Raw genomic sequence first — 12,285 nt, forward strand, 5'->3', positions numbered from 1 at the left:
CCATGTACATCCTCCCATGGACTCCGCCCCCCCCCCCAGTTCTGGGGATTGAACCCAGGGGTGCTCTACCACTAAGCTATATCCTTGCCCCTTTTTGTTTTCAGTTTTGAGACAGGGTCTGGCTGATTTCCTCATGCAGGCATTAAACTTAGGATCCTCTACGATCAGCCTCCTGAGTCACTGGGATTATGGGTGTGGGCCTGAGTGCTCTGCTCTTCCCATATACTTTCAATGGTCTCCAGATGACTTATAATACCCGAAGCAATGTAAATGCTCTGTAAATAGTTGTTATACTGTATTGTTTAGGGAATCATAACAAGAAAAAATTCTGTATATGCTCAGCACAGATGCAATGCATTTGGGCTTTTTAATTTATTTATTTAGTTGTTTGGGGTACTGTGGATTGAGCCCAGGGGCACTCAGATACATCCCCAATCCTTTATGTTTTTTATTTTAAGACAGGGACTCTCTAAGTTGCTGAGATTGGCTTCAAACCTGTGATCCTCCTGTCTCAGCCTCCCAAGTAGCTGGGACTGAAGGTGTGCACCACGGGTCCTGCTTCTCCATTCACTTTTTATGTGGACATTTGAGTCATTTCTAGCTTGGGGCTATTAGGAATAAAAGTATGATCCTTGCTCATGTCTTTTGTGAACAAAAGCATTTCATTGATTGTTAGGTCCTCACCTAGGAAGACTGCTTGGCCATGACACAGGTCTGTTTAACGAAGGGGAGCAGGGTGGGTCCCAGGGTGCGAAGGATTTTGCCCCTTCCTCTAGGGGGAGCTGTGAACAGTGTCTGGGTACATCTTTGGTTATCATGACTAGAAGGGAACACAGGTATACAGAGGCCAGGAAGGTTGATCAACATCCTACAGTACACAAGACAGTCCCCACACCAAGCTGAAAGAAAAGTCAAGGGTGCTGAGGTTAAGATGCCTGGTGATCCTTATTAGGAACTGCCCAACCGGGGCTGCAGGTACAGCTCCGTAGCAGAGCTCTTGCCTAGCATGTACAAGGCACTGGGTTACCCTCAAAAAACAATGCTCAGCCACTTTGGGGCCTCTTGGCTAACATGAAGGCTGCCCAGAAATTTTCCAAAGTGGTTTTGCTGGTTCACCAGCCTCCAGCAGTGGGTGAGGGTTCTGCCAGCACCGTAGGCTCTCCAGCCATCAATACTGTCAGTCTTTCTTTTTAGCTCTCTGGGTGGGTGTGTTTTAAGTCTTTTCTATCTTAAAACATTCTGAAGTGGATCGAGCCAATATGACAAATGTTAACATTTGCTAATCTTGGGTGGTGGGTGTATTTTAGGAGGCTCTGATCTTTCCTGTAAGTTTTTTTTTTTTTTTGTAGAACCTTCTCACAGGCTGCATGGATGGTGAGCCACTGTTTCCCTAGACTTCTCAACAGGACTAAACTAGCTTCAGCCTCTATAATCTCATTTCAGATGATCTAATTACTCCAAGTGCACCTCCCACCTCTTTCTCTGGGGCATCTCTCTCTGGGAACTGATTTTCCCCAGGCTTCCAAGTTACTTGGCCTTGGGGATGTGGCTCAGTGGTAGAGTGCTTGCCTAGCCTGCATGAGGCACTGGGTTTGACCCCCCTAGCACACTAAAACCAAACCAAACCAAACCAAAAATCGTCAGCCAAATTACTTGGCCTCAGCCTCTGTCTCCACCTTCAGAGGGTACAGCCTAAGAAAGGGACACAGCCTGGCTTGGATCTCTGCCAACTGTGTGACATTGGGCCTGGGATTAATCCTCTCTAGGTTTCAGGCCATGTATCTGGCAAAAAATATGCTAATTCCATCCCCTCACTTGCTCCACATGGTGATTAAACGTTTGATGGAATCTGTTGATAGGTTTAGATTTCTCAGGATAAGGGCTAGCACCTAAGCCCAGGACTAGGGGTGAAGTGAGAAACTGGCTTAGGGCATAAAATTCAAAATGCACCATGTGTGCTGGACATGGTGGCATATGCCAGAAATCCTAGCTACTCAGGAAGATGGCAAGCTGCAGGCGCCAGTGTGAGCAATTTAGCAAGACCCTGTTTCAAAAATTTAAAATAGGACTGGAGAATGTAGCTCAGTCATAAAGCTTCCCTGGGTTCTATCCCCAGTAACATAAAAAACAAAACAAAAGGAAAAGACAATGTGTTAATGCAGTATTGGTGGTGGTGGAAGGTGAACAGGGAATTGAACCCAGGGCATTTAAACACTGAGGCACATTACCAGTCCTTTTTATTTGAGACAGGCTCTTGCTAAATTGCTGAGACTGGCTTTGAATGTGAGATCCTCCTGCTCCAGCTTCCCCAGCCCTGTCTCAAAATTTTTAAAAAGGGATGGGGATGTAGTTTAGTGGCAGATCAACCCGGGTTCAATCCCCATTGCTGAGTTCAATCCCCAGTATTGGGGGGTGGTAAATCTACTAAACCCAAACCTTGCATACACAATGGTATGTGGTCTACCTTTCTACTCCTAGGAATTTGACTCCGGAAAAATCTGTTCACAAAGGTACTTGTGCAAACTTCATTAACACCGGCCAAATGAGATGTGGTGGTAACTCGCCTAATGTTCCCAGATACTGAGGAGGCTGAGGCAGAAGGATGGCTTGAGCTCAGAGGTGCAGGGCTATCCTGGGCAACAACAAAACGCTGTCTCAGCAGGGAAAACAGGGGCTCAGGGTGCAGCTCAATGTCAGTATGCTTGCCTGGCAGCGCAAGGCTTTGTGTTGTTCAAATAAACAAAATGAATAACAACCAATTGATCATTAACAGAGGATTGGAAAAAAGTATATTGGCTCTATTGTAATATAGCCACACAATAAATACTACTCCACGAGAGAAAACAAAACAAACTGCCGGTATGCCCAGCAATTTGCGCTCATATGGACATTTTGCTAAGCAAAAGAAGCTAAGCCAGGCAGGTGTGGTGGCGCACACCACAACACAGCCCTCCCCTGGGGCTGAGGAGGCTGAGGTAGGAGGATTGTGAGTTCAAAGCCAGCTTCAGCAAGTCGGCGATCCCTGACTCTAAATAAAAACAGAAAAAGGCCTGGGAATGTGGCAGTGTAAGCGCCTCTGGGTTCAATCCCTGGCACACACAAAAAAAGCTAAAGAAGCCAGACACCAAAGACAAACCTATTGCAGGATTCTAGTTCTGTTAAACTCAAGAACAAACAAGAATAGTCACTGGAAGCCTCGAGGCCTCCTTGGAGTCCTTTCAGAGCCTCCAGGGTGGAGGGCCCCCACGCGTGCGAGCAATGCTAACTCCGGGAGCACAGGATTTAGCGTCAAGTACGGAGGCCACGATTCTAAAGGGTGGGGCACATGTCAAGGGCTAATTATCTGTCCTTCAGTTGCCAGTACTAAACATGGCGGCACCCATGGAGGAGTGAACCCAGATCACATGACAGGGCGCCGCCCGGCGTAGATCTCATTTTGGCGCGCCTACTTTCAGATTGACCAATGAAGCGGAGGCTTGAGGCACGCCCTCTTTTCTCCTCTCCACCAATAGCCTCCTGACACCTTCCTTATTATCCAATCACCACTTCCGCTTCTCTTGACTGAAAAGCAAGCTGTCCTGTGAGCAGAACCACAGTCTTACTGAGGAGGCAGGAAGCGCCGCAGCTCGTGTCGCGGCGCGTGCTGGGTAACCGGAGTCAGGCGGCTCTCCTCGTAGCACGCGGAGGCGAACGGAGACCCAGGTAGGCGGCGGCGCCGGGGGCGCGGGGCCGCGGTGCGGGGACGTCGGACCTGTGGATAAACGGGCGAGAGCAGATACCGCGGGTTGAAGCGGAGCAGGAGGGGGGGCGGGGCGGTTGGGGCTCCCGGAGCTCGAGGTGGTGGCCGTTGGGCGCCGGGGCGCATGCGCCAGGACCGGGCCGGCCGTTGGCGCGCAGGGCGCGGGCCGGCTTCCGGGAGGGGGTGTCATGGCGGTCTGTCTGCGGGCTGGGCCCGAGTTGGGCGAGAGAGTAGACTCCGGGGCGGCTTGGGGCCTTTTGTGGGAGAGACTGAGGGGGCTACACCGGAGTTTGAGGCCGCGGTGGGAGAAGCCAGAGCTACCAGACGGGACTGGTTTCTCCGGGTCCGAAGGGCGTCCCCCTCCCCCACTGCACCTTGTTCTTGCCCCCTTCATCAGCGGGACTCGAGTTCCAGACACTTAGGGCAGAAATCATCTTCTTTTGAAATTAGAAGTTCCCAGTAGGGAATCAACGCCGGGGTGAAAAGCCTATCTGGGGACAACGGAGGGCAGATGGGTGCGCGTGGCACGTCTGGGTTGTCATTTACCCCGGTGTCAGCTTCCAAGCCCTGCTGCTCCTGGGACCTCAGCTGTCGCGGCCGGCCTTTCTGGGCTGTTAGACCACACCAAATCCTGCCTTATGACCCGATTTGTTTCGAGCATAGGACTCTGGCCAGCCACTTCTGGGAGTTGCCTTTTCCCCCCCTTCCTCTCTCGGTCCGGAGTTGGAACCCAAGACCTCGCGCTGGCTTGGAAAACGCTCCACCACTGGGCTACATCCCTCGCCCCTTCTGCAAAAATTTGTGCTGCGAATATGTCTCCACATCAACCCAAACAACTTGGCTTGGTCTGTGTATTTTAAACACGCCGTCTCTTGGCCACCCAGATTTGGAAGTCAGAGGAGGTAACTCTGGTTCTTTTCCATCTGTGGGTTGCCCAGGTGATGCCTGTCTCTGACCTGTTTGGTGTCCCGCGGTCTCCTCTTCTTGCTTACTTAGCCAGCCCCCCTCCCGCTTTAATTCCCTTCCATTTGTTGACTGGTTTTCCTGGCTCTTGGTGTCAGCCTCCTCTGCGTCTGTGGAGTAAATTCCTCTTGGGTAAATCCTGATTGACTCACTCAACTCTGAAACCTAATCAGCGATTCCTCTATTGCTTAGTAAATTAAGCTTAAGTGCCCTGGGCCTGACCAGCTCTTCCAGCTTTGTCTGCTGCCTGTACTTCATCCAGCCAGTTGTTCTTCATACCCCAAAAGATCTGGTGCTTTTTGGACTGATCTTTTTTGGCTCCTGTTCTTTCTTGGCTCTTGGTCTTTTCTCTGGTGCTTGGAAAATGGACCCCTCCTGTCTTTGCCAGTAAGAATTCTTAGGGTTGGTATCAGATTGCTTCCAGATTCAGGGACTCGCACACTCTGCCTTAAGACCTGATTCTTGTTCCATTCATTCAGCCATTGCTTTTGAGTGCTTATCTGCTCTGTGCCAGTCCGGACAGGGCGGGACTGACTGGAGGGGGTGCTTTTTAGGTTGGGGCTGTAAGGAACTGCCCTTTTGGGGCAATGGGGGTCCAAAAGAAGTATCGGGCACGGGAGTTCTTTACTATTCCAGGCGCCAGAGATAGCAAGTGCTGAGGTAGGTGTGTTTGAGATGCAGCAAGGCTGGTGAGGTGAGTAGGTGAGAGAGTCAGCATGGAGAGGGGGCTGTGGTGCTGACTTGAGTGTTATCTGAGCACAGTGGAAGCCTGTGACAGGTTCTGAGCAGCATAGTGACATGCCAGGCCCAACTTAGCTTTAACAGACTCCCTTTGACCGTTTTGGGTAGAAGGGGATGGGAACAGGGAGCCACTGAGGAGGCCTTTGGCATAGTCCAGCCAAGAAGTGATGGCACCCAGATAACAAAGATGTGTTAATGTGCCTACACGAGGGAATACAATATGGCTATAAAAAGGAGTGAAGCACTGATCCATGCTATAAAGTGGGTGAACTTCGAGAACTTGATGCTTAGTGAAGAAAGCCAGACACAAGGCCATATGTTGTATGAGCCTTTTAATGTGAAGTGTCCAAAACAGGCAACTCTGTAGAGACAAGAGATTAGTGATTTTCTGGGATGGGGGATGGTGGCTGAAGCCTCTGATGGTACAGAGGCTTTTTTGAGCTGATGAAGCATTCTAAACTTGACTGGTAGTGGTGACACATGTCTTTGTGCTAAAATCCACTGAATTGTGTACTTTTGAGTTCTGTAACACATGAATATCTCTGTAAAGCTTTTCTAATTTTAAAAAACAGCATGGCAGCTTGGGGTAAGTGTAGTAGCATGAGTGAGAAGTAGCACCTGCCTAGTACGGGTGGGGCCCTGGATGGATGTGGTGGAGGAATTCCTTGGCTGATCAGAGAAGGAGGTTGAGGGAGAAAGAGAAGACAAGATTCCTTCAGAGAATGGAATTGTTTTGTAGATGGGGATGCAAGTCTTCAGGGGGGAAATGGAGAATTTTGCTCTGGGCATTTTGAGTTCAACTTTTAGTGTCACCCAGGGATGTGAAAGTGACACCTGGTGACTGGGTCTGTTGTTTAGGGAAGGGGCCATCAGCATAGAAATGGTTAAAACCATAGGGCTGGATAAAGTCCACCTAGCACCCTTAGTGTGTTGGCCCAGGAAGAAGCACTGTCTCACCTTGGAGGCTGCCGCGGGGGGTGGGGGAGGGAGGGAACAAAAGCATATTCACAGTTGGGTCCCTGGCACTTAGTGTCTATTGCTAGATAAAGCAAGGAGATGAGTGAACTTTGTATTAATTCCATTTACCATCTCAGCTCTTTGATTGGCCAGCGCCTAGTGGGAGGCCTTTTCATGAAAGCAGTTATTCCCCTGGGTGGGCCGCAGGTAGCAGAAGACACCAGAGCTGGGCAGGCGCTTCTTGCTTCCTCACATCCTTAGTTTTCTTTTTTAAAATATTTATTTTTAATTATAGGTGGACACAACATCTTTATTTTATGTGGTGCTGAGGCTCAAACCCAGTGCCTTACACATGCCAGGCGAGCGCTCTACCTGTGAGCCGCAACCCCACCCCACATCCTCAGTTTTCTCCAGCATCTGGGCAGCTACACCTGCAGGTGTCTGGGGTCCTTGAGGAGCGAGGGGGGAAGGGGGATTCCTTTGGGCTCATTGATCCAAGAAGGTCTTGAACAAGTCTCAAGAACTGAGACTTGAATGTTGAGAATGATGTTTTTGTGCAGAATGTTCCCCCAGGGCTTGAAGGCTTGGCATAGGGGCTCTGTGAGTCTGCGCAGCTGAACAGAGCAAGGGTGGGGTGCAATATGGTAGGCAGGGGCTGGACCCGGAGGGTTGTGAGGACTGTGGAGCAGAATTGGGATTTCACTGGGTGCCATGGGAGCCCTTGGAGCTGGAGGATGTTGATGGGCATGTGAGGACATCAGGAGAGACCTGGTAGCTTGGAGGAGGGTGGTGGGAGTGGGAACCATGGGCTGAAGCTGGGTGGTATTGCACAGGTGGAGCTGGTGGCGCGTGTTGAGGCAAAAAGGGATCTGAGGGTGAAGTTACAGCTCTGTCGGTGGCTTGCTTTTTATTTTTTGAGACAGGCTCTTGTTAAGATGCTTGAGACAGGGCCGGGGTTGCCCCTCAGAGGTAGAGCACTCACCTACATTGTGAGGCACTGGGTTCGATCCTCAGCACCACATAAAAATAAAGTTGACAACTAAAAAAATTTTTTTAAAAAGATATTTAGGGTTTCTTCCAAGTTGCTGAGGCTGGCCTTGAACTTGCAATCCTCCTGTCTCAGCCTCCTGAGTCTTGGGATTACAGGCCTGCACCACCATGCCCAGCGCTCCATTAACTTTCGGTGCCACCTCATGGGGCTTGCCCTCCCATGAAGCCCTCTTTTGGGTCTGTGTCAACAGCTTATGGCTGCCAGGCCATGGTCTCCCTTGCTGGGTGGATTGTCCTGCCTACACTTTGTCACTTCCTTTGGCCCTTCCTCTCTCTTCTGTTCTCAGTACCATGGCAGAGCAGGATGTGGAGAACGAGCTCTTGGATTATGAAGAAGATGAAGAGCCCCAGGCTCCTCCAGAGAGTACTCCAGCTCCACCTAAGAAAGACGTCAAGGGGTCCTACGTCTCCATCCATAGCTCTGGCTTCCGAGACTTTTTGCTGAAGCCAGAGCTCCTGAGGGCCATAGTGGACTGTGGTTTTGAACACCCATCCGAGGGTAGGCCTCCCTGGTGGTGTTCACCCACCGCCCCAGCTCATCTCCCCAAAACCAGCTTTGCCTGCTCAGAGGAGCGTAACCTCTAGCGTGTCCTGGATGAGGGAGGGTTTGCTTTCCCTGTGGGTCAGCTGTGCAGTTGTCCTGGGAGATTCTGCAGCATGGCAGTCTGCTCTAACTGGGGGAATACCCCAGACAGGCAGATGTCTGTGGTCTGGCCCAGGATTGACCTGAGGTTGCCCCATCTGGGGTCCCCTTAGTCACCTTCCCAGGAATCTGTAGAGAAGGAATGCCCTGTTTTCTGGTCACTCACATGCTCCTTCTTCCTCAGTCCAGCATGAGTGTATCCCCCAGGCCATCCTGGGCATGGACGTCCTGTGCCAGGCCAAGTCTGGGATGGGCAAGACGGCTGTCTTCGTGCTGGCTACTCTGCAGCAGATCGAGCCAGTTAATGGACAGGTGAGTGCTGCTTCCAGGTGCAGACTGCCTGGGGCAGCAGAGCCCCAGCTCCCCTTGGTAAAATTATGCTCCCACTTTCTTTTTGTAGGCTTTTTGAAATTAAGTAGTTAAAATTTAAAAAGCCAATAAGGCAGAACTGGAAGGTACCTGCAATTCATAAACCACTCAGAGATATTGCTGCTGTTTCAGTGTGTGCTTCCCTCGTAGCTTATGCTTTGGGAGGTAGAATTGCCCTGTCTGGTTGTTCCTGCTGTTCCTGATGATAGGCCTGGCGACCTCATGTCATTAACATTGTATTCCATTATCTGGGGGATAACTTGGGTGAATTCTGGTGTTTTGATCTTAAGAATAATACAGGGGGTGCTGGGTGTAGTTCAGTTGCAGCACATTTGGCCAGCATGTGTTGAGGCCCTGGGTTCCATCCTCAGCAGCAAAACAGAACAAGAGTCATGCCAGGTTTTATAACCTTGTGCGGTGTGTTGGGACCTGTACCCTTGTCTTGGGGCAAGTCCTGAAGGATGGAGTCTTGGTGGAAGACTGGTGTGACCAGTGTTTGACATGAGCGGGAAGGCAGGGGCAGTTCGAGCAGAGGCAGGATGCTGTTAACTTGGAGCCTCTGTCACCCTGGGTGGGCAGGTTCTACCTTTACCCAGTCCCTTCTCCGTCTGGCTTTGTTACGGGTCCTATTGTCAAAAGATTAGGCTGTGAGAAGTTTTGCTGCAGTGAAGGGCTGTGAGAAGGTGGATGGAGGCAAGGCATTTGGACTGGGCCTTCAAGTGGCCTGAGGTGTAGGACACTGAGGTGTGGCTGGTGCCCTGTCAGGTGGGGACCAGTTAGGTGTGGTGGGTATGAGCTTTGGAGAGGGAGGATTTAGGCTGCCTTCCTCAAGGATTTCTCACATATTCATTCCCCAGGTGACAGTCCTGGTCATGTGCCATACGAGGGAGTTGGCCTTCCAAATCAGCAAGGAGTATGAGCGCTTCTCCAAATACATGCCCAGTGTCAAGGTGAGCCTCAGACAAGCAAGCAGGGTGCCCCATGGTCTCTGTAGCCTCGCTGGCCCCAGCCCTGGGCCAGCCAGCATTTACCAAGCTTGGCTGCAGCAGCTGCCTTTGAGGTTTGCGGTGGTTTATGCTCCTTTAAAAGCCTGATGAATTATGCATGGCCTCTAGGGGCCTGTGCCCATCCCAGCCTGGGGCTGCCTTTCACTGGCACTGGGCTCTCAGGTCTTTGTCCCTGGGTTCTGAGGCACCAAGGCTGGGGTGTTGGGCACTCTTGGGACTGCTGGGGCCTGAGCGCTCCAGACCAAGGATGGCGTGTGAGTATGGACAGCCCCAGATATGTGGAAGCAACTTTCTCTTCATGCCTGTAGGTGTCTGTGTTCTTTGGGGGCCTCTCCATCAAGAAAGATGAAGAAGTGTTGAAGAAGAATTGTCCCCACGTAGTGGTGGGGACACCAGGCAGGATCCTGGCCCTCGTGCGGAACAGGAGCCTCAACTTAAAAAACGTGAAGCACTTTGTGTTGGACGAGTGTGACAAGATGCTGGAGCAGCTGGGTGAGTGTCCCTACCAAGCCTGTGGGGCTACCTGGGGCCCGCCCGCCACACCTCCCACCTTTGCAGGGCCCCAGACTCCAGAGTCAATTTCTAAGTGGGTTGTGGCAGTTTCTAAGGGTCCCAGAGTGGGTCACATGGATATGGCCAGAACACAGGCCTCTGGTAAATGGCTCTAGGGGAAGTTCTGTGCTGGCAGAGTGGGACGTGCTGCTTCTGAGCCAAGCTCAATGGGACCACTGTGCCCGAATGAGCTGCTAGCCCTTCCTGGGCACATGAGCATGCCTACATGCACCTGGAGGAGCAGAGCGGCTTCTGCCACCTGTTGGGTTAGTCCTGGGTGCCACCTGCCCTTAGTCAGCTGTGGCAGGACCCGTGGGAGAAGGGCTTGTGTCCTGGGAGCAGCTACGGCTCTCACCCCAGCGGCTATCTCTGCCTCAGGCTCCCCTCCCCGAAGCGCGGCCCGAGGCGCATTGGCACAGCTGCTCCGCTCTGGCAGCGTGTAAGTCGACTGCAGTTCCTCCCGCGCCTGCGCTCACTCTCCCCTGAGTCCAGCCCCTCAGGCACCTGGGACTCTCCCTGCCACTCCCTTGACTCCCTCTGTCCTGTCATGGTGCCAGTGGCTCCCTGACACAGGTGGGAGGGGCTGGGACTGACTGGGCTGGGCTGGTGGTCTGGCAGATACTCATGCCCCCCTGGTTCTTGCCTTCCCCACCCAGACATGCGGCGGGATGTGCAGGAGATCTTCCGCCTGACGCCTCATGAGAAGCAGTGCATGATGTTCAGTGCCACCCTGAGCAAGGAGATCCGGCCAGTCTGCAGGAAGTTCATGCAGGATGTGAGTAGGGTGACGCCCCGGCCTGCCCGTGGTGGCTGAGACCTCAGCGCAGCAGCTTCAGCCCTCCCCAGGGGCCTGGGGCCGCTCCACGACACCCACATTGCCCTCACGGCTGGAAGGATGCTGGGAGGCCGGCTGAGGCTCCTTCTTTCCCCTGTTTTGTCACACTGAGAGTCGAGTGTGGTCCACGCCTGAGCCAGACCAGAGCTCACATCCAGCTTTTGGTAGAGAATTGTTTCTGAGGTTGGGTACAGCAGGCCCTCTGGGAAGCATCGCTGCAAAGGAGCCACTCCCTGGAAGGTTCTGGGCAGGCGAGACGCCCAGAAGTGAGCCCCGCTCGCCCCTTCCTGCTCCCCTTCCCACACAGCCCATGGAGGTGTTTGTGGACGACGAGACCAAGCTCACGCTGCATGGGCTGCAGCAGTACTATGTCAAGCTCAAGGACAGCGAGAAGAACCGAAAGCTCTTTGACCTCCTGGATGTGCTGGAGTTTAACCAGGTGATGCCCCCACAGCCTGTCCTGGGCTTTGGGCCTCAGGAGCGGGTACCCGGCCAGGCCTAACCGCTGCCTCTCCTACAGGTGGTGATCTTCGTCAAATCCGTGCAGCGCTGCATGGCCCTGGCCCAGCTCCTTGTGGAGCAGAACTTCCCAGCCATCGCCATTCACCGGGGCATGGCCCAGGAGGAGCGGTGAGTGCACGCCACCTGCCGTGGCCAGAGGGAGCAGCGCCCAGGAGCCCGTGTCTGACAGCCTCCACTTATTTCTCCTGCACCCAGTCTGTCACGCTACCAGCAGTTCAAGGACTTCCAGCGGCGGATCTTGGTGGCCACCAATCTCTTTGGCCGAGGGATGGATATTGAGCGCGTCAACATCGTCTTCAACTATGACATGCCCGAGGACTCGGACACCTACCTCCACCGGGTAAGAGGTTCTCCTCCCGGGGTGACAGTGGGGTGGGCACCTGGCTTTGCTCATCATCAAACCCTGAGTGCGTGTCTATGGCCTGACCCTGTTCCTGCCTCCCTGCAGGTGGCCCGTGCAGGTCGCTTTGGTACCAAAGGCCTGGCCATCACTTTTGTGTCTGATGAAAATGATGCCAAAATTCTCAATGATGTCCAGGACCGGTTTGAAGTGAATGTGGCTGAGCTTCCGGAAGAAATCGATATCTCCACATACAGTAAGTGGCTGGGGCAGGGCCAGCATTTGGGGATGCAGGTCCGGGGCAGAGGACCTCTCCCTCACTGCCTCCCCCGTTGTCTTTGCAGTCGAGCAGAGCCGGTAACCACGCGCCTTGAAGACCCAGCCGCCCTGCTTCCCACGTGCTGCTTCATGTCCTCTTTCTAGGCAACAGATGGGTGTCTCTTTTTACTGTTCAAAAGCTGTAGATTTGTGTAAGAATAAATTTTTATTATGGAAGCCTGACTCCCACCCCATCTGTTTCTTTATCGTCTGTCAGCATTTCATGGACACGGCCTGGCCAATGAGCAG

General features: G+C 52.6%; 1 protein-coding gene across 2 annotated transcripts; it reads left to right on the top strand.

Moving 5' to 3' along the window:
* Positions 1-3,549: 3,549 nt before the first annotated feature.
* On the top strand, positions 3,550-12,219 carry Ddx39a (DExD-box helicase 39A). 2 transcript variants are annotated; one of them, XM_046436728.2, is made up of 12 exons: positions 3,579-3,702; positions 4,403-4,641; positions 7,738-7,949; positions 8,278-8,405; positions 9,320-9,412; positions 9,778-9,961; positions 10,678-10,796; positions 11,164-11,295; positions 11,377-11,486; positions 11,574-11,718; positions 11,827-11,974; positions 12,063-12,219. In XM_046436728.2, the coding sequence occupies exons 3-12, from the start codon at positions 7,742-7,744 to the stop codon at positions 12,077-12,079; spliced, it is 1,284 nt and encodes a 427-aa protein (XP_046292684.1). In that variant the 5' UTR covers positions 3,579-3,702; positions 4,403-4,641; positions 7,738-7,741; the 3' UTR covers positions 12,080-12,219. The 2 variants fall into 2 exon arrangements, with proteins under 2 accessions (XP_046292683.1, XP_046292684.1); XM_046436727.2 differs by lacking the exon at positions 4,403-4,641 and having other exon boundaries at positions 3,550-3,702.
* The last annotated feature ends 66 nt before the right edge of the window (positions 12,220-12,285 follow it).

The sequence above is a fragment of the Marmota monax genome, unplaced genomic scaffold, assembly GCF_021218885.2.
Source record: "Marmota monax isolate L192 unplaced genomic scaffold, Marmota_monax_Labrador192_F-V1.1 WCK01_AAM20220418_F8-fsc00021, whole genome shotgun sequence".
NCBI classification, from domain to species: domain Eukaryota; kingdom Metazoa; phylum Chordata; class Mammalia; order Rodentia; family Sciuridae; genus Marmota; species Marmota monax.